Below are 21,702 nucleotides of genomic sequence, written 5' to 3'. Positions count from 1 at the left end.
TTTAAGTTCAAGCCATGACATTGGGCATGTGAAGCTATTCTCAGCTATTGTTAGCTATGAAGCTATCATTAATTGCCATGAAAACCCCTGAAATGCCCTTGAACAGAGTGGCCTACTGTCCCATGAAGTTATAGTGAAGAGTCTCAGCCACGTTATTGTGGGCCTGAAGTCACCTGTTAAAACATTGCGAGCGTTGGGTCCACTTGCGCCCGTTTTGCGCCAGTGTCGGGACAGATTGGCGCGGGAACGTGTAGGTGCGCCAAGCTGATTCGGTGGGTAGCTTAGGACTCGAGGCTGCTGTGCACTGCTAATCGCTAAAACGGTGGAACCAAATGGGGGTCCCTGGTGTTAGTCCCTGTAAATGGACCGAATATCCGGCGCTCCGCGTAACAGGCTCCGACGCCACCTCTTCTGCCTCACCACACGAGGCGATCTTGTTCAGCCCATTCGTTGAGCCTTGCTGAAAGACGACATTGTGTCCAAGGTTTTTGCCTTGAACTCATCAGGACAATAGCAAGAATACCAATCTCAGGGGAAGCTGTGCGAGAATAGAGTGCTGATTGGTTGGCAAGTGGACTCTGGTTAAAGGCGTTGCCGTGCACAATGCACCAGTTATTGGTGGCTGACAGTTAACTTCCAAGCATTGTTTGAAATGTTAACCCGGGCAGCTTGACTCCGGTTGGTCAAGGCGTTGCCCTGAGGAATGAACCAGCGAACGGCTGTCACTTATTTTGTTGAGCTGCAGCAGGTGCAATGTGTGCACCTGTCCTTTCTGTCTGCCCTGTGGATTCATACGGGCAGCCTGCAGTACATGCAAATGCACCCTACTGCAAGCCCGGCTGACTATCATAAATTGGATGCCAGCAAGATTTGTAGCACAGTGAGGGTAATTTAGCAAGTGTTGTCCAGTCGCAGAATCCCATCTAAGGTGGGACACTGTGTTTTGAGTTTGGCCGGCACAGGGTGCTTGGGTGCAGTCTGTACCTTGCCCATTGCGAACAGCAGAAGGAGCATGCTGTTTGATCCGATATATCAGGGCCCTGACATTGGCATGTTTGCGATTGCCCTGATGAGTGAAAGGCAAAAAGCTTTGACACGATGTTTTTTTCAGCAATACTCAAGCTCCGTGCCACCACACGACAAGCCCATTAATTTCTAACGCCCGGGTGCATGAATCAGTTTTGGCGAGTGTTCGGGATCCATGGTGGGATCAGTCCAAAATTTCATGCCCGTTGCTGACCAGGGTTGTAAGTTGTGAATTGGTTCATTGAAAACAATGTGTTAACCTGTTTGCCTGAAGTAAGCTGGCTCTATATGTTTGATGGGAATAATCTTTAGTAACTCTGTTCAATGAACCCAACACTTGCCTTTGTAAGCAATGATTATAGTCTTTGCCTGTTAACTGGAATAATGTAATCTTCAAATAAAGCATATAATTGGATTCTGAATGGGCTATTGTTGCTTTTTTCATAGTGTTGATGTTACATTTTCATTTTAATGCTTTCGTGGGATGTGGGTGTCACTGGCAATGCCAGCATTTGTTGCCCATCCCTAATTGCCCCTTGACCTGAGTGACTAGCGGCGCCTTGTCAGAGGGCAGTTAAGTGCCAACCACATTACTGGGGGGTTTTGGACTCACAGTAGAACAGGCCAGGCAAGGACTTTAGATTCCCTTCCCAAAAGGGGATTTCAGTGTCCTCGTGCATGAATCACAAAAGGCTATTGTGCGGGTACAGCAATTAATTAGGGGAGTTAATAGAATATTATCGTTTATTGTGAGGAGGATTGAACACAAAAGTAGGGAGGTTATGCTTCAGTTATACAGAGAGGAGTCAGCTGTGGCTCAGTTCATAGCACCCTCGCCTTTGAATCAGAGGGTTGTGGGTTCATGTCCCACTCCTGGAAACCAAGAACTGTGATTGTACTCGAAAGAGTTGCAATCTGTGACTGTTGATAACTCGAAAGAGTTTCAGTTATACAGAGCACTAGTGAGACCACAACTGGAGTATTGTGTCCAATACTGGGTTCCTTATTTAAAGAAAGATGTAAATGCATTAGGAGCAGCTCAGAGAAGGTTTACCAGACTAATACCTGGAATGGGTGGGGTTGTCTTATGAGGAAAGGTTGGACAGGTTAGGCTTGTATCCGCTGGAGTTTGGAAGAGTGAGAGGCGACTTGATTGAAACATACACGATCATGAGGGGTCTTCACAGGGTGGATGCGAAGAGGATGATTCCTCTTGTTGGGGAATCTAGAACTAGGGGGTCACTGTGTAAAAATAAGGGGTTACCGGTTTAAGAGAGAGATGAGGAGAAATGTATTCCCACAGAGGGTCGGGAGTCTTTGGAACAAAGACAGAAAACATTGGAAAAACTCAGCAGGTCCGACAGCAGGAAAAAAACAAGAGTTAATGTTTCGAGTCCTTATGGCTCCTCTCTCCACAGATGCTGTCAGACCTGCTGAGCTCTTCCAACATTTTTTGGGGTTTTTTTATTTCAGATTTCCAACATCTGCAGTATTTTGCTTTTTATCTTAATGTATCTTTGGAACTCTCTTCCTCAAAAGGCAATGGAAGCAGAGCCTTTGAATATTACTAAGGCTGAGCGAGATGGATTCTTGATTAAAAAGGGGTTGTAATGTTATGGGGAGGAGGGAGGGAGGAGTGTGGGATTAAGATTACATTCAGATCGGTCATGACCTTATTGAATGGTGGAGCAGACTCGATGGGACGAATGGCCTATTTCTGCTCCTATATCATATGTTTTTTTATGAACCAGATGTTAACATTGGAAGACGGTCACCATTACTGAGACTAGCTTTCATTTTTTTTGAATTCATTCACGGGATGTGGGCGTCGCTGGCTGGGCCCAGCGTTTATTGCCCATCCCTAATTTCCCCTTGAGAAGGAGGTGGTGAGCTGCCTTCTTGAATCGGTCCAGTCCTTGTGGTGTAGGTACACCCACAGTGCTGTTTGGAAGGGAGATCCAGGATTTTGACCCAGCGACAGTGAAGGAACGGCCGATATATTTCCAAGTCAGGATGGCTTTTGGCTTGTAGGGCAAATTCCAGGTGGTGGTGTTCCCATCTACCTGCTGCCCTTGTCCTTCTAGGTGGTAGTGGGCGTGGGTTTGGAAGGTGCTGTCGAAGGAGCCTTGGTGAGTTGCTGCAGTGCATCTTGTAGATGGTACACACACTGCTGCTACTGTGCGTCGGTGGTGGAGGGAGTGAATGTTTGTAGATGGTACACACTGCTGCTACTGTGCGTTGGTGGTGGAGGGAGTGAATACTTGTGGATGGGGTGCCAATGAAGAGGACTGCTTTGTCCTGGATGGTGTCGAGCTTCTCGAGTGTTGTTGGAGCTGCACTCCTCCAGGTAAGCGGAGATTATTCCATCACACCCTTGTCTAGTGCCTTGCAGATGGAGGACAGGCTTTGGGGAGTCAGGAGGTGAGTTACTCCTCATAGGATTCCTAGCTTCTGACCTGCTCTTGTAGCCACAGTATTTACATGGTTAGTCCAGTTCAGTTTCTGGTCAATGGTAACCCCCAGGATGTTGATAGTGGGGGATTCAGTGATGGTAATGCCTTTGAACGTCAAGGGGGCGATGATTGGATTCTCTCTTGTTGGAGATGGTCATTGCCTGGCACTTGTGTGGCGCGAATGTTACTTGCCACTTGTCAGCCCAAGCCTGGGTGTTCTCCAGGCCTGGTTGCATTTGGACATAGACTGCTTCAGCATCTGAATGCAAATGCCACCAGCTAATGTGGTGGGTGTTTGAACCCATGTACCAAGAATATTAGCCTGGGGATGAACAGTCCAGTGAATGAGTGCACAGCCACCATATACCCCACAACACGAAAGCATGTACACGCATTAGGAGCAGAAATTCAACGCGTGAGGGGAACATAAAATAAATTGATTCATGGCAGTCAGTGCAACTCAGTTGTAGGGCTCAGCATACAGCAGACCCCCCCAATAAGATTACAACGACATTGAGATAGTGTCCAGGACGAAATTGTACTCCCACCAAGATTCTGTATTTAAGACCGAGATCGATAGGTTCTTGATTGGTAAAGGGGATCAAAGGTTACGGGGAGAAGGCGGGAGAATGGGGTTGAGAAACTTATCAGCCATGATTGAATGGCGGAGCAGACTCGATGGGCCGAATGGCCTAATTCCTGCTCCTATGTCTTATGGTCTTAAATGCTGAGTTGTGGCAGAAAAACAAGGTGAGAAGTGCGTTTTTTCCCTCTGGCACCATGATCTGAAGGACCATTTATTCGTTCCCTCTGGTGTAATATTGTGACGATCATTTCCCTGCAGGACTTGATATCGATAATTCAGAGAGAGAATCGGGAAGCTTCCCCTTAGGGTAATTAGCTGATCATTGGTTTGTAGAACCATAGAACCATAGAACACTACAGCACAGAAAACAGGCCTTTCGGCCCTTCTAGTCTGTGCCGAAATATCATTCCGCTAGTCCCATTGACCTGCGCCCAGTCCATAACCCTCCAGACCTCTCCCATCCATGTATCTATCCAATTTATTCTTAAAACTTAAGAGTGAGCCCGCATTTACCACGTCAGATGGTAGCTCGTTCCACACTCTCACCACTCTCTGAGTGAAGAAGTTCCCCCTAAACCTTTCCCCTTTCACCCTAAAGCCATGTCCTCTCGGGTTTATCTCTCCTAATCTAAGTGGAAAGAGCCTACTCGCATTGACTCTGTCTATACCCCCTCATGTATTGAGTGTTCAGTTCAGCAATAAGATAATAGGCGTGTTGCTGACAAAAAGGACACACATTGTCGAACCTCTTCGCCTTGCACTCATCAGGGATAGATGCAAGAACAGCGAATTTTAAAGTCAACAACAATTTATACCGCGTGGGAAAAGGACACTGATCAATTGGCAAGTCAACTCTGAAAGGGCGAGACGATGCCATGGAGAATGCGTTAGGGGACCATTGTACCCCCATGGTCTAGTGTAGATTTTATTTTTAATGTGCACCACTAGGGCATGTCCTTTCTGCTTGCACAGGGCGGGTCCTTGTGTCTGACTTTACGCTGCAATGCTCCATCAGGCAGGAAACTGTCCTCTGCAAGCAGGAAGAGCATGCCCAGGCATTGTGCCATTTCATTTGAATTAAACAAATGGCAGGAGGTCAATAGGTACCTAGTGCGTTCTCCAGAGCCAGGCCTCGACCAATCAGGGTCGACTTGGCAACCTTTCAGTGTAAACCGCTGCTCCCTTTTGAAGCTTGCATCCGACCTGATGAGTCCAAGACAAAAAGATTCGACAGCAATGCTCAATCTCTGTAAAATAACGTGCCCTTTAGTTACTGTCAAAGATCCTTATGCTCTTCGTTGTGTCTCTCCATTTACCTATTCGTCAACACCGCTGGCAGACATGAGAAGGCAGCAGGAAACTGGTGGAGGCGTTGACCAGACCACAATTGATCTGGTGACCTAATCAATTCCCTTCCTGTAACCAGGGACCACGTCGGTCCAAGGCTTGACTGAACCTTTCAATCAGATTCGTACCCAGTATCTGAGTGTTGCCAGCAAGACCAGCATTTGTTATGCTGTTCACACCCGGCTAAATCCCTACGCTGAACTCACTTGGTCATAAGAAAGTGTCAGTACGGTCTTGTTAAATGCAGAGTGTTTGTTGCTGTAATGTGCCCCTGTGCAGATGGGCCACAGCCTTTAAATGTCTTGTCTGAGGGCTCGAGCGTCGCATCAGTACTCATGGGGGATTAACTAATGGCTGGCTCAGAGTAAATATTTTATTAGTAGGGCTTCAAAAGTGAGCAGATCGGACCACAATTCCAGATCAGGTGCCTCCGAAATGCACAATGGACAAATGGACTCTTTCACCCTATGCTCCATTGGTCCTCCTCAGTCCGATGCTGAGACAGTCCAGAGTGAACACGAGCAACACGGAGCATCTAATGAGGTTTTTTTTCAATTTTGGCACCTCCGTAAGTTAACCCTCCACCGTGACAAAAGGGATGAAGTCTTATTCTGGTTGTCCCGGCTGAACTTCGGTGTCGCGGTGTGGCCTGAGAACTCGTGGCGCATTGGGTAGCATTCCTACCTCTGGGCCACAAGCTCACTTCAGGACTTGACGGACGGGTAAGTGAACGGCTGCACCAAGTTGGACATCAAAGAAATGGAGCAGTGTCGATTTCCGCTAGGAGGAAGGACACTGTGACCACAGCACGCGACCACCCAGCGACTACGGTGCATTTGCTAAGCCACCAGGCTGTTACTCTAGAAGGCCCAAGCTAATGCTGTTGGGACAGGGATTCAACTCCTGCCAAATCCAATTAGTTAGCAAATCTGCAATTATAAGCTACAAAGTAATCACTGGGTGCTGTTAAAAAACACACGTAGTTCACTAATCCCTGTTGGGATCAAATATCCTGTATTTACCTGGTATGGCTTACTGCAGCTGTACTAGGCCTTGGTGAGACCACACCTGGAGTATTGGGTGCAGTTTTGGTCTCCTTACCTTGCCATAGTCGGAGGGCAGCGAATATTCGCCAGACTGATTCCTGGGATGGTAGGATTGTCGTATGAGGAGAGACTAGGCCGACTAGGCCCGTGTTCACTGGTGTTTAGAAGAGTGAGAGGGGATCTCAGTGAAACATAACAAATTGTGACAGGGCTGGACAGACCGGATGCAAGGATCACATTCCCTCTGGCTGGGGGTGGAGTATAAATCAAGGGGGTCACAGTCTCAGGATACAGGGTAGGCCATTTAGGACTGAGATGAGGAGAAACCTCTTCACTCAGAGAGCGGTGAACCTGTGGAATTCTCTACCACAGAGGGCTGTGGAGGACAAGTCATTGAATGTATTTAAGAAGGAAATAGGTAGATATCTGAACTCTAAAGGTGTCAAGGGGTATGGGGAGAGAGCGGGAGTGCGGCGTCGAGATAGAGGGTCAGCCATGATCATGTTGAAATGGGGAGCAAGTCCGAATAACCTGCTCTTGCTCCTATTTCCTATGTTTCTATGTATGTCTTGATGTTCTGTGCTTGTTTTGATGAAGTAGCTGTATTGAGCTCATTCTTGGCCTTTTTAATATTGTTGTGCATTGTTTAATCAATCCAAAATGTCAATTGGTAGGTATGCTTTCTAATTGTCCTGTCCTGTTGTTGTTTCTGTACACGATATTAAGAAAATTAAAGGATTGTGGCCCCATAAATCGAATTTCGTCCTCATCGTATTCAAGGGTCCAAAGCCCGAACCTAAGACCTGTCATTATTGTAAATTAATTGTTGATTACAGCATGGAAATTGCTGCACAATAAGCTGAATTAAGAGGAAGTTGGTGGTGAATTAAGTGGAGGCGATAGTAGTGATCTTTCAGGAATCACTGGAGTCAGGGAGGGTCCCAGAGGACTGGAAAATTGCTAATGTAACCCCCCCTGTTTAAGAAGGGAGTGAGGCAAAAGACGGGAAATTACAGGCCGATTAGCCTGACCTCGGTCGTTGGTAAGATTTTAGAGTCCATTATTAAGGATGAGATTTCAGAATACTTGGAAGTGCATGGTAAAATCGGGCAAAGTCAGCATGGTTTCATCAAGGGGAGGTCATGCCTGACAAATCTGTTAGAATTCTTTGAGGAGGTAACGAGTAGGTTAGACAAAGGAGAGCCAATGGATGTTATCTACTTGGACTTCCAGAAGGCCTTTGACAAGGTGCCGCACAGGAGGCTGCTCAGTAAGATAACAGCCCATGGTGTTAGAGGCAAGGTACTAGCATGGATAGAAGATTGGCTGTCTGGCAGGAGGCAGAGAGTGGGGATAAGGGGGTCCTTCTCAGGATGGCGGCCGGTGACTAGTGGAGTTCCGCAGGGGTCAGTGTTGGGACCACAACTTTTCACTTTATACATTAATATTCTAGATGAAGGAACTGAGGGTATCCTGGCTAACTTTGCAGGTGATACAAAGATAGGTGGAGGGACAGGTAGTATTGAGGAGGCGGGGAGGCTGCAGAAGGATTTGGACAGGTTAGGAGAATGGGCAAAGAAGTGGCAGATGGAATATAACGTGGGGAAGTGTGAGGTCATGCACTTTGGTAGGAAGAATAGAGGCATAGACTATTTTCTAAATGGGGAGAGAATTCAGAAATCTGGAGTGCAAAGGGATTTGGGGGCTCCTGGTCCAGGATTCTCTTAAGATTAACTTGCAGGTTGAGTCGGTAGTTAGGAAGGCAATTGCAATGTTGGCATTTATTTCGAGAGGACTAGAATATAAAAGCAGGGATGTGCTGCTGAGGCTTTATAAGGCTCTGGTCAGACCACATTTAGAATATTGTGAGCAGTTTTGGGCCCCGTATCTCAGGAAGGATGTTCTGTCCCTGGAGAGGGTCCAGAGGAGGTTCATGAGAACGATCCCAGGAATGAAAGGCTTAACATATGAGGAACATTTGAGGATTCTGGGTCTATACTCGATGGAGTTTAAATGGATGAGGGGGGGATCTGATTGAAACTTACAGAATACTGAAAGGCCTGGATAGAGTGGACGCGGGGAAGATGTTTCCATTAGTAGGAGAGACTAGGACCCGAGGGCACAGCCTCAGAATAAAGGGAAGATCTTTTAGAACAGGGATGAGGAGAAACTTCTTTAGCCAGAGAGTGGTGAATCTATGGAATTCATTGCCACAGAAAGCTGTGGAGGCCAAGTCATTGAGTGTATTTAAGACCGAGATAGATAGGTTCTTGATTGGTAAGGGGGTCAGAGGTTACGGGGAGAAGGCGGGAGAATGAGGTTGAGAAACTTATCAGCCCTGATTGAATGGCGGAGCAGACTCGATGGGCCGAATGGCCTAATTTCTGCTCCTGTGTCTTATGGTCTTATGGTCTTATAGGAAGACAGGGTGAGTGTAGATATTTATTTCAATCATGGGATGTGGGCGTTGCTGGCTAGGCCAGGATTTATTGCCGATCCCTAGTTTCCCTTTGAGAAGGTGATGGGTGAGCTGCCTTTTAAACCGCTGCAGTCCCAGTGGTGTAGGTACACCCACAGTGCTGTTAGGGAGGGAGTTCCAGGATTTTGTCTCAGTGGTCCGCCGGGGGGGGTGAAGGGAAGATATGTTTGGTGGTGGCATCATGCTGGAGTTGGTGGAAATGGCGGAGGATGATCCTTTGAATGCGGAGGCTGGTGGGGTGATAAGTGAGGACAAGGGGGACCCTATCATGTTTCTGGGTGGGAGAATGCACGGGAGATGGGCCGGACACGGTTGAGGGCCCTGTCAACGGCCGTGGGTGGAAAACGGTAGTTTCAGAGGTCAGTGCGCCAGACAACAACAGTACCACCCTTGTCGGCGGGTTTGATGTCAATGTTGGGGTTGGACCTGAGAGAACGGTGTGCAGTGAGTTCAGAGAGAGACAGATTAGAGTGGGCGAGAGGAGCAGAGAAATTGAGACGACTGATGTCACGCCAACAGTTCTCAATGAAAAGATCAAGTGAAGGTAAGAATCCAGAGGGAGGGGTCCAGGCGGAGGGAGAATATTGGAGGTGGGTAAAAGGATCCGTTGAACGGGGAGAGGACTCCTGCCCAAAGAAGTGAGCACGGAGACGAAGACGGCGGAAGAAGAGTTCAGCATCATGCCGAGCCCGAAATTCATTGAGATGAGGGCGTAAGGGTATGAAACTAAGTCCTTTGCTGAGCACTGAACGTTCAGCGTCGGAGAGGGGAAGGTCAGGGGGTGTGGTGGATACGCGGCTGGGGCTGGGATTGGAAGATGGGGGTGGGGACGGAGGGACAAGCAGGGGTGGAGGGTCCCAGATGGGTGTGGGTGTCGATGAGTTGTTGGAGCTCGCGTTCCTTGGCACTTGAGAGAAAGGGAAAAAGTTCCTTGTTGAGGCGTCGGATGAGACGAAGAATAAAATGAAACTGGGGGCACGGGCAGCTTTGGAAAAGGGGCGCGGCGGTGCTGCTGGAGGGAGAGGTCGAGCGTGTTCACATGGCGGCGCATGGCACTGAGTGTGGATCTCAGAATGCGACGGGAACAGCAGCCCGAGGAGCGTCGTGTGTCCCGGAGATACCCGTGATCCTGGGGTGGGTTCGAAACATGAGGGATGGAACCTCAGCTGAAATCCAGGTGGGGTGAGTCGGAGACAGAGACAGTCACTGAGAAAGGAGATATGGTCATGGGGCACCACGGGTAGCAATGCCAGTAATTGTGGGCTCTCGCCTGCGGAGACAACGCTGCAGTTAAATGTCAACCCAGACGGGAAATAGGAGTGGGTTTTCTTTTGGCTTCCAAGTGTTAACCTTATCCATAGAGGTATAGCGAGCATTTTATGAGCAGGTAGAGCGGTCAATCGCTGAATGTAAGTCTTGATTCATTCCAAGCAGTTGTGAGCCAGAAGGCTAATCTCTTATCTATCGAATCTACCTCTTAGTTCTGTTGAAGGGTCACGAGGACTCGAAACGTCAACTAGTGCCCCTCTCCGCCGATGCTGCCAGACCTGCTGAGTTTTTTCCCAGGTGTTTCTGTTTCCCTTTCAATTTGATGATGGTCCATCTCTTCCTCGATGTCACATTTACACCCTGGGTCCATACCCCTTGACCCTATTGCCTAATAGGAAAAAGACCTTTCCGGCCTCAGTCTCAAAAGCTTCGATTCACCCAGCAAGCCTTTCAGCGTTCCTAAACAATGATTGCTGACTTCCCTAGGCTCATGTGATCCTCAGTGTGAGTGAATTCTAACCGGGACTAAAGGCGGGAGGACAGAAGTAGAAATGTGCAATGAGCTCCCTTGGGAAGGAGAAACGGAAGAGCATTTCACGTTAATCGGAAAATACTCGCAGTGTTAAAGTAAGGCGATTTGCAATTCTTCGGCAGAAGAGGCCTGCATTCATATAGCGCCTTTGGCGACCTCAGGGCGGCCAAAGTGCTTCAAAAACCAATGAAAAGAAGTCACCAAAGATGGATTGTGGCAGCCAACAGAGGTTTTTTTTAAAATTCATGTACAGGTTGTGGGTGTCGCTGACTAGGTCGCATGTATTCCACATCTCTATTTACCCCTTGAGAGGGAGGTGGGTGAGCTGCCTTCTTGAACCGCTGCAGCCCAGGTGGTGTAGGGGCACCCACAGCGCTGTTAGGGAGGGAGTTCCAGGATTTTGTCCCCTGTGGTGTAGGTACACCCACAGCGCTGTTAGGGAGGGAGTTCCAGGATTTTGTCCCCTGTGGTGTAGGTACACCCACAGTGCTGTTAGGGAGGGAGTTCCAGGATTTTGTCCCTTGTGGTGTAGGTACACCCACGGCGCTGTTAGGGAGGGAGTTCCAGGATTTTGTCCCCTGTGGTGTAGGTACACCCACAGTGCTTTTAGGGAGGGAGTTCCAGGAGGCTGACGTCGGCCCCACCGAGGCCACCGGTCCCGACTCGCCCACTTTGTAGAGGTAGAAGGTGATCACCGCGAAGACGCTGGCCGACGAGCAGCGGAAGTTGACGGCCTCGCCTTGGACGAACATGCCGGACGTCCGCAACACCGAAATCGAGGGCCGCAACAGGACATCTGAGGCGGGGGAAAGAAAGAGAGAGTGATCACGGGTGAATCGCTTTGCTCCAGAGGCCCGGGTCAAACCGTTTTGGCCGGGGTTGGGTGGAGGGGGGCATCATTGGATCTAGAAATTCGCCCCGGGTCACCTTTACATCGCCTATTCTAAATCCCGCTCGATTTCAGCTCCACGGGCATGTTGATTGGACGGCCACCGGGCGGGGGATTGGACCAAGCAACGAATGCAACACGGCCTGTTCTCCATTCTTAGCCAGGATGAGTTTCCTCCCCATTCAGAAATATACAGAGCAAAGGTTACCTGTTTCAATCCCACGCTGTCCGAACATATGAAGCAGGAACAGGAGGAGGCCACTCGGCCCCTCGAGCCTGCCCCGCCATTCAATAAGCTGACGGCCAATCTGATTGTAACCTCAGCCCCACATTCCGGCCGACCCCCCCAACAACCTTTCACCCACCCCCACCTTGCTTAACCAGAATCTATCACGCTCGGCCTTAAACATATTTAAAGACCCTGTTCCCAACGCCTTTTGGGGAAGAGATTTACAAAGGCTCACCAACCTTTGAGAGAAGGAAATTCTCCTCGTCTCCATTTAAATGGACGAACCCATATTTACAAACAGTGACGTCTATCACAGAATCACACACACAGTGCAGAAGAGGCCCTTCGGCCCATCGAGTCTGCACCGACACTGTGAAAAACGCCTGACCTACCTACCTAATCCCATTGACCAGCGCTTGGCCCCATCGCCTTGAATGTCATGACGTGTCAAGTGTTCATCCAGGTGCTTTTTAAAGGATGTGAGGCTAACCCGCCTCCACCACCCTCCCAGGCAGCGCATTCCAGACCCTCACCACCCTCTGGGTAAAAAAAGTTTTTCCTCACACCCACCCCCCAAACCTCCTGCCCCTCACCTTGACCTTATGTCCACCTGTGACTGACCTTTCAACTAAGGGGAACAGCTGCTCCCTATCCACCCTGTCCATGCCCCTCATAATCTTGTACATCTCGATCAGGTCACCCCTCAGTCTTCTCCGCTCCAACGAAAACAACCCAAGTCTATCCAACCTCTCCTCATAACTCAAATGTTTCATCCCAGGTCACATCCTGGTGAATCTCCTCTGCACCCCCTCCAGTGCCATCACATCCTTCCTATAATGTGGTGACCTAAGGTCTAGATTCTATGTCTAGGTTTAGATTCTCCCACAAGGGGAAACATCCTCTCCACATCCACCCTGTCAAATCCCCTGAGGGTCCTATATGCATCCATCAAGACGCCTCTTATTCTTCTAAACTCCAGTGAGGACAACTCTGGCCAAAGGCTCAGGCGTCACCTCTTACTTTGTAACATAAAACCACGTTCGGAGTTCTAGATAAAAATAACAGAAAGTGTCGTAAAAACTCAGCAGGTCTGGGAGCATCTGTGAAGAGAGACAAAGAGTTAACGTTTTGAGTCCAATATGACTCTTCTTCGGAACTTAGATGCCAAAACTGAACAGCATACAAATATACGAATGAGGAACAGGGGTAGGCCATTCGGCTCCTCGACTCTGCTCCCCCATTCAATTAGATCATGCCCGATCTGATTGTAACCTCGACCCCACATTCCGGCCTCCCCCACCCCTCCGATAACCTTTCACCCCCCCCTTGTTAATCAAGAATCGATCTACCTCGGCCTTAAAAACATTCAAAGACTCTGCCTCAAAACTCCATTTGATATTTCTTACATCCATTGCACATTTACGAAGCTGAACTTTATCAGTCCAGTCATATTACGTGCATTGCAACTTGTGATGTTTTCTTCTCTCTGGGGTTCATGAGTCTTTGGCACCCTCTTCCTCAGAAGGCCGGTGGAAGTAGAGTTTTTGAATATTTTTAAGGCAAGATCGGTTCTTGGTAAACAAGGAGGGGTGAAGGGCTAATCAGGGAGAGGCAGGAATGTGGGGTTGAGGTTACAATTAAATCAGGCATGGTCTTATTGGATGGGCGAGCAGGTTGGAGGGGCCGAGTGGTCTACTCCTGCTCCTAATTCATACGTTCGTGTCAACATCGTTAGACCGAAAGCGGGATCATCTTGGCAAGTCACAACAGGAACTCACTGGGTAGAACATCTGTCTGACATAGAATTAGATAGCGCTGACTGCACTAAATACCAAGCACTGTGTGTTCGGCGCGGTCGCTCAGGTCCCACTCGTTTTGCCCCCAACCATTTCCTTAGCCCTGGTGTTCGTATCGCACACCTGTGATGCTACAAAGTGGCGGGACCCTTCCAGAAGGGTTCTGAAGGGGGGGGGCACCGGCGGGTGAGAAGTTCCCCAAAATGGCCACAGTCAGATCGTCTCTGCCCATCCCACGCAGCTCCTGCTGAGCTAACTCAATCGGCCGCAAGAGGACGTAAGGACAGAGGCGGTGCGTAGTCCGCGGCTGGTCCGATCCCACCCATCCTGCGTTTACGCAGAGAGAAACAGGCTTAACGTTTCATCTCCGTATGGCCCTCCTTCAGAGCTGGACAGCAGTAGACACTTGATGCATTTTGTACTGGGGGTGGAGCAGGGGGAGCAAGGTGGAAGGTCGGCGGTAGGTGTGATCTCAGGAGAGATCGACAAAGATGTCCTGGACGCAAGACGAAGGGAGTGTTAATGATAGCGTTAAAGTCTAAAGAAGGTGTTGATGGTGGCATCAAGGTACAATAGCGGAATGTCTGAATAGCAGAAGGGTCAGCGTTCAGTGAGATCACAACATAGGAACAAGTGATAGATGGCCCTTTTTGGAGGGTGGGGTGTGGTGACTGGGGGTAAAGGATCAAAAAAAACTGAACGAATCAATCAATAAATAACGCATAAAAATAAATTTAAATTTAAATTCAACGTTAAAAAATGGATTTCAAAAGGGTGCGGTCGAGACGGAGGAGAGAGTTCGTGGTCTGAAGTTGTTGGACTCAATATTCAGTCCGGAAGGCTGTAAAGCGCCCGGTCGGAAGATGAGGTGCTGTTCCTCCAGTTTGCGTTGGGCTTCACTGGAACATTGCAGCAGGCCAAGGACGGACATGTGGGCAAGAGAGCAGGGTGGGAGTGTTAAAATGGCCAAGCGACAGGGAGGTTTGGGTCATGCTTGCGGACAGACCGAAGGTGTTCCGCAAAGCGGTCACGCAGTCTGCGTTTAGTCTCCCCCGGCAATGCAGAGGAGGGGGCCACATTGGGAGCTGGCATCGTCCACAGACGTGTCGGGTTAAGTAGCCTCCGACACGGGTAAAAAAGGCAGGAGGAGTTCCGGGAGGGATTTGAACCTGCATTAGCCTAGTGCATTAACAGTAGGCCAACAATGCACCTCAACTGCCTCCGCTACAAGTATACCCTTCCTTCAGTGAGGAGCCATTAATGATACGCAGACTCACGAATGCCCTGTATCGTTGTAGCAAGCCCTTCCCTACATTTCTACCCCACTCTCCACCACCGCCATTTCAGTAAGGTAACCAGCATCCCATTTGCCTTCCTAATGATTGTCGCTGATGCTCGAGGAGGGTGGAACTGGGTGACAGCAGGGCAGATCAAAGGGTTGTGGGGTTGGAGGAGACTTCAGAATTGGGGATGGGGGGGAGGTGAGACCACGGAGGGGTTTGCAAGCGAGGGTGAGGGCAAACAGCACGAAATGTGGAAGAAGTAGGGTGATTGCGGGGGGGGGACTGGGTGGGGAGGAACCCCAGCGTTGGCACCCTTAGCCTAACAGCCAACTCTGTGGATTGCAGAGGATTCCATATAACACCACATTTGGCATAGAGTGATAGAGTCACAGAAAAAGGCCCTTGGGCCCATCTAGTCTGCGCCGGTCAAACAAGTACCTAACTAGTGCTGGCCCTGGAGAGGGTCCAGAGGAGGTTCACGAGAACGAACCCAGGAATGAAAGGCTTAACATATGAGGAACATTTGAGGACTCTGGGTCTATACTCGATGGAGTTTAGAAGGATGAGGGAGGGGGATCTGATTGAAACTTACAGAATAATGAAAGGCCTGGATAGAGTGGATGTGGGGAAGATGTTTCCATTAGTAGGAGAGACTAGGACCCGAGGGCACAGCCTCAGAGTAAAGGGAAGACCTTTTAGAACAGAGATGAGGAGAAACTTCTTTAGCCAGAGAGTGGTGAATCTATGGAATTCATTGCCACAGAAGGCTGTCGAGGCCAGGTCATTGAGTGTATTCAAGAGCGAGATAGATAGGTTCTTGATTGGTAAGGGGATCAAAGGTTATGGGGAGAAGGCGGGAGAATGGGGTTGAGAAACTTATCAGCCATGATTGAATGGCGGAGCAGACTCGATGGGCCGAATGGCCTAATTTCAGCTCCTATGTCTTATGGTCTATTCTAATCCCATTTGCCAGCAACTAGGCCCATAGCCTTATATGCCAAGGCATCACAAGTACACAATCAACTACTTCTTAAATGTTATGAGGGTTTCTGCCTCTACCACCCTTACAGGCAGTGAGTTCCAGATTCCCACCACCCTCTGGGTGAAAAAAATTCTTCCTCACATCCCCTCTAAACCTCCTGCCCCTTACCTTAAATCTATGCCCCCTGATTATTGATCCCTCTATCAAGGGGAAAAGTCCCTGTCTACCCTAAATACGCCCCCTCATAACTTTATACATGCAACACCAAAGCAGCGCATGCTAGTGTTTATACTATTTTCGGGGGTAAAAAAACAATTAAACTCAATTAATAAAACAAGGGGGCAAATTAAATGGCAGCCCCTTAAAGGGAAACTGCGAAAACAAAGAGAAACTCTGAAAGAAGACTAACAAAAATGAAATTTAAGTACGACTAAAGGTGCCAACAAAGGTGCCAAGCCCCTGTGGTACCCACCCAAGCCTCGATCGTGCCCAAGTGTTTATGCTCCATTCGGGCCTCCCCACCTAAATCCCACATCACCAGGCCTCACTCCCTGTCTACTGCAAACGTGTGCCCAGTGCCTTTGTCTGTTTGTTTAGCTTCCCCTCAAATGCATCTGTAGGATTCACCTCGAACTCTCCCTCAGGCAACAAAGCTCAGTGTTCTCACCATCATTTGGGTAAAGGAAGTTCATCCCGACTTCCCGGTTGGATTTTCGGTAGCTATCTTACATTAACGGTCTAGTTAATGAAGACCGCCCACCCTATTAAAGCCTTTCGTAGTTTTAAAGACCTCAGCTCGGTCAGCCATCCTTTATTTCTTTCACCAAGGAGAAATGAGCTCCAGTTTGCCAGTCCTTCCTTTCCCAAAGTGCATTCCCACACAGTACGTGGGACTGGACAGTGAGGCAATGCGTTTAATTGCCTGCCAATGCGATTCTGCCCAAGCTGACTTTTTACTTACCATAATGCTCAGCGGAGACAATCGTCAATGAGGAACAGTCAAAATTGTCATGCAAGACTCATTATTTGATGAACGCGCACTGTCAGAAACTTGATGCGGGCAATCTGCTAGCCTCAAGTCAAATTAACAAGGTGGATGCTGCGGAGGTGGCAGAGAGTGGCAGCAGTGTACCAACAGCTGGTCCTTGTATCATTCAATCGTGGGATGTGGGCGTTGCTGGCAAGGTGCAGCATTAACTGCCCATCTCTAATTGACCCTGGAGAGGCTGGTGGCCAACTGTCTTCTAGAACCGCTGCAGTCCGCGTAGTGTGGGTACACCCGCACAATCCACATGGTGCAGGTTCCAGGGAGTGTAGAGCCAACCATATTGCTGAGTGTCTGGAGTCATAGGTAGGTTAGACCACATAAAGAACAGAAGATTTATTTCCCTAAAGAGGATTGGTGAACTAGATGGATTTCCCCCCCACCGGTCATTAATAAGACATGAAGTTCCTGATTTTTAAAAATTTATTCACGAGATGTGGGTTTCTCTGGCTGGGCCAGTATTCATTGCCCATCGCTCGATGCCCTTAAGAAGGTGGTGGGTGAGCTGCCTTCTTGAACCACTGCAGTCCCTGTGGTGTAGGTACACCCACAGTGCTGTTAGGGAGGGAGTTCCAGGATTTTGTCCATGTGGTGTAGGTAAACCCACAGTGCTGTTAGGAAGGGAGTTCCAGGATTTTGTCCCTGTGGTGTAGGTACACCCACAGTGCTGTTAGGGAGGGAGTTCCAGGATTTTGTCCATGTAGTGTAGGTACACCCACAGTGCTGTTAGGGAGGGAGTGCCAGGATTTTGTCCATGTGGTGTAGGTACACCCACAGTGCTGTTAGGGAGGGAGTTCCAGGATTTTGTCCATGTGGTGTAGGTACACCCACAGTGCTGTTAGGGAGGGAGTTCCAGGATCTTGTCCCTGTGGTGTAGGTACACCCACAGTGCTGTTAGGGAGGGAGATCCAGGATTTTGACCCAGTGACAGTGAAGGAATGGCCAATATATTTCCAAGTCAGGATGTTGAGTGAATTGGTGTGGAATTTCCAGGTGTAGGTGTTCACATCTATCCGCTGTTCTTTTCATTATAGGTGGTAGTGGTCGTGGGTTTGGAAGGTGCTGCCTAAGGAGCCTTGGTGAGTTGCTGCAGTGCATCTTGTAGATGGTACACACACTGCTGCTACTGTGAAGTTGTGGCCAATAAAGCAGGCTGATTTTTCCAGGACAATGTCCAGCTTCTTGAGTGTTGTGAGAGCTGCACTCATCCAGGCAATTGGGGAGTATCCCATCACCCTCCTGACTTGTGCCCTGTAGATGGTGGACAGGCTTTGGGGAGTCAGGGGGTGAGTTACTCACCACAGGGTTCCTAGCATCTGACCTGCTATTGTAGCCACAGTATTTATATGGCTGGTCCCAGTTCAGTTTCTGGTCAGTGGGAACTCCAAGGATGTTGATAATGGGGGGTGCCATTGAACATCAAGGGGCGATGGTTGGGTTCTCTCTTGTTGGAGATGGTCACTGTGTGTCACAAATGTCACTTGCCTTGTCAGCCCAAGCCTAGATACTGTTCAGGTCTTGCTGCATTTGGACATGGGCTGCTTCAGTATCTGAGGAGTCGCGAATGGTGCTGAACATTGTGCAACCATCAGCGAACATCCCCACTTCTGACCTTACGATGGAAGGAAGGTCATTGATGGAGCAGCTGAAGGTGGTTGGGCCTAGGACACTGCCCTTAGGGACTCCTGCAGCTGAGATAACAGACCTCCAACCACCACAACCATCTTCCTTTGTGCTTGCTATGACTCCAACCAGCGGAGAGTTTTGCCCGTGATTCCTATTGACTCCAGTTTTGCTAGGGCTCCTTGATGCCACACTTGGTCAAATGCTGCCTTGGTGTCAAGGGCGGTCACCCTCACCTCACCTCAGGAGTTCAGCTCCTATGCTTGAACCAAGGCTGTAACGAGGTCAGGAGCTGAGCGGCCCTGGCAGAACCCAAACTGGGCATCAGTGAGCAGGTTATTGCTAAGCAAGTGCCGCTTGATAGCCCCTTCCATTGCTTCACTGATAATCGAGGGTAGACCAATGGTGTGGTAATTGGCTAGGTTGGATTTACCCTGCTTTTGGTACACAGGGCAACTTTCCCACTCGGCCAGGTAGATGCCAGTGATTTTGATCGAATTCAGATTCCACCACCCACCAACTGTGATGGGATTCGATCCCAGGGCCCCAGGTTTCCAATTCAGTGACATTCTCACTTCGGTACCGTCACTCACTCCGAGTTCCTGCCCCCAGGCTTGGCCTGCGTGGTGCAGTGCATGCTCCTTGACAGCCGCAGTAAACGCAAACTCCACCGTTGCAACTAACGTCTGATGAGGGTTTCGAATTAACCCTCGGAACCAACTTTTACAGGGGCCATTTCCAAATGGAAGGGCAGAGATCGAGATCTCCCGTGTCCCTCTTGCACCCACTAAAGATGTTTTCTTTGTCCTCTTTATAATGTGTTTATTTTTCTGAATTGTATCATTGCAAAGATAAACACTGAACAAAGTGATATTTTTTCTCAAAAGTGTCAGTCCGTATCTTGTTCTCAAGTATTTTTTTTTTCATTTCAGACAGTGCTGACCTTTATTCTGCTATTAACACCTACACTGGACCAGTGCTGACCTTCATTCAGCTCTTTACACATTCTGCTATTTCGCTTTCAGACAGGGCTGACCGTTATTCTGCTATTAACATCCACTCCGGACCAAAAGCTTTAGCCTTTCATGCTCTCATTACCGCTTTCTTTGCCCCGTGCTCGGTGCCAGCTTTAACATTCAATCTACCCTGGGCCTCTAACCTATCCCTGGCCTTCTCTTTTGCTCCACCTGCCACTCCCCCCTTTCTCTACGTGTTCTTATTTCCCTTCAGGGGGAGGAGCCGAAACTCTTGTGCCAGCCCGTCATCTGAGCCCTGAAAGGGTTGACCAGCCTTACCTGTCACGGTCACTTTGACACGCTCACTCTCCGAGGAGTTGTACAGTTTTCCCGACCCCTTGAGCTGGTAGAGGCAGAGGTAATACCCGTTGTCGGCGTAGGTGAGGTTGGCGATGGAGAAGGTCATCGAGAATCCTGCCGTTGGCACGGCCTGGTAGGCCACGGGGGTCTCCCCGTCGACCTTGAGCAGCAGGAAGATGGCCCCGCTGAAGATGGAGGAGGCGGTGCACCTGATGCTCACGTACTCGCCGATGGAATACTTGCCAGATGTGCGGAACAGCTGGATGTGCGGCTTGGTCGGCTGGTCTGAAGGTGAAAAACAAGACGGGGAGTGGGGGGGTGGGGAGGGAGATTGGATGAAACAGGGAGGTGGCGAAAATCAGGTCACCGTGGGAATGAGACGCCAGAGAACGAGGTTGTTCAGGCCCTCCCTATCTTTCAACGGGCCGAGGCGTGTGGCTGATACCCTGGGGTCATGGGTGCCAACAACTGGCGCAATGTCCAACTGGGGGCTGCCTCTGCCTCGACCCCCGTGGCCCCCCACCCACCGTCTCACCACCCCCACCGGCCCCCACCACCCGCCGTCTTACACATCGTTTTTGTTCAATTTTTGTTTCACGACAGGAGTACAAATAGGAGATCGCTGGGGCACTGGGTTGAGTGGGAGGAGAGCGGTGAGCCCGAACAGGTCGGTTTCCAGTGGCCTTGCTCACTCTCCTTAACGGTACTGGATAAAGGAGGAGGAGAAGGGCTTCAACTGCCTGGAGAGAGGCTTGCGGGGTTGGGGGGGTGGGGGGGAGAGAGGCGTGGAGGTGAGGGGAAGCCAGTCATAAAATGTAAAGGGAAGACCTGAGGTCCATTTTGGTTTTGATTCCCAGCAGGAAACGCCTGATATGAATTTCGCCAGCTTTTCATTTAACCCAAAAGCAATGCAACCGAAATTCAGGGAAAATGCATAATAGGCATAATTGCTCATTGACACAATCGACCATGTGTAAACTAACATCAATTCACATTCTCCGACTTCTGTGCACCAGGACTGCTATTCCGCTGCACTGAATGCCAGGGAAGTGAATGTCAGGTATAATTGGAGGCTTTAACATACATTTCACATTACCACAATTCTTCCCTCTCCCAGGTAAATGCAAAACAGTAGCCAGGTAAAGAGGGCAGTATTTAATGATTTTTTTTTCATTCGTTCATAGGATGTGGGCGCTGCTCGATAGACCAGTATTTATTGCCTATCCCTAATTGCCCCTTGAGAAGGTGTTCGCCAGCTGATTTCTTAAACCGCTGCAGTCCATGTGGTGTAGGTACACCCACAGTTAGGGGTGGGAGGGAGTTCCAGCGACAGTGAAGGAACGGCCGATACATTTCCAGGTCAGGACGGTGAGTGGCTCAGAGGGGGAACTTCCAGGTGGTGGTGTTCCCATTTCTTTGATGCCCTTGTCCTTCTAGGTAGTAGCGGCCGTGGGTTTGGAAGATGCTGTCGAAGGAGCCTTGGCGAGTTGCTGCAGTGCATCTTGTAGATGGTACACACACTGCTGCCACTGTGCGTCGGTGGTGGAGGGAGTGAATGTTTGTGGATGGGGTGCCAATCAAGCGGGGCTGCTTTGTCCTGGATGGTGTCGAGCTTCTCGAGTGTTGTGGGAGCTGCACTCATCCAGGCAAGTGGAGAGTATTCCATCACACTCCTGACTTGTGCCTTGTAGATGGCAAATAGGCTTTGTGGCATCAGGAGGTGAGTTACTCTCTGCAGGATTCCTAGCCTCTGACCTGCTCTTGTAGCCATTGCATTTATATGGCTGGTCCAGTTCAGTTT

General features: G+C 49.4%; 1 protein-coding gene across 1 annotated transcript in view; it reads right to left on the bottom strand.

Annotated features, from left to right (window-relative positions):
* Window positions 1-307: 307 nt before the first annotated feature.
* Window positions 308-21,702, bottom strand: part of LOC144676725 (uncharacterized) — a gene marked incomplete at its 5' end in the record, with an annotated part of 43,040 nt that continues 21,645 nt past the window's right edge. Inside the window, 3 exons of the mRNA XM_078537066.1 lie at window positions 308-460; window positions 11,338-11,534; window positions 19,881-20,186. Coding sequence (XP_078393192.1) covers window positions 308-460; window positions 11,338-11,534; window positions 19,881-20,186 — 656 coding nt within the window. The remainder of the gene's footprint in view (window positions 461-11,337; window positions 11,535-19,880; window positions 20,187-21,702) is intronic.

This window comes from Cetorhinus maximus, unplaced genomic scaffold (genome assembly GCF_964194155.1).
Source record: "Cetorhinus maximus unplaced genomic scaffold, sCetMax3.hap1.1 HAP1_SCAFFOLD_1854, whole genome shotgun sequence".
Taxonomy (NCBI): domain Eukaryota; kingdom Metazoa; phylum Chordata; class Chondrichthyes; order Lamniformes; family Cetorhinidae; genus Cetorhinus; species Cetorhinus maximus.
The sequence above is the reverse complement of the archived record's forward strand: the minus strand, read 5'-3'. Positions and strand labels throughout refer to the sequence as shown.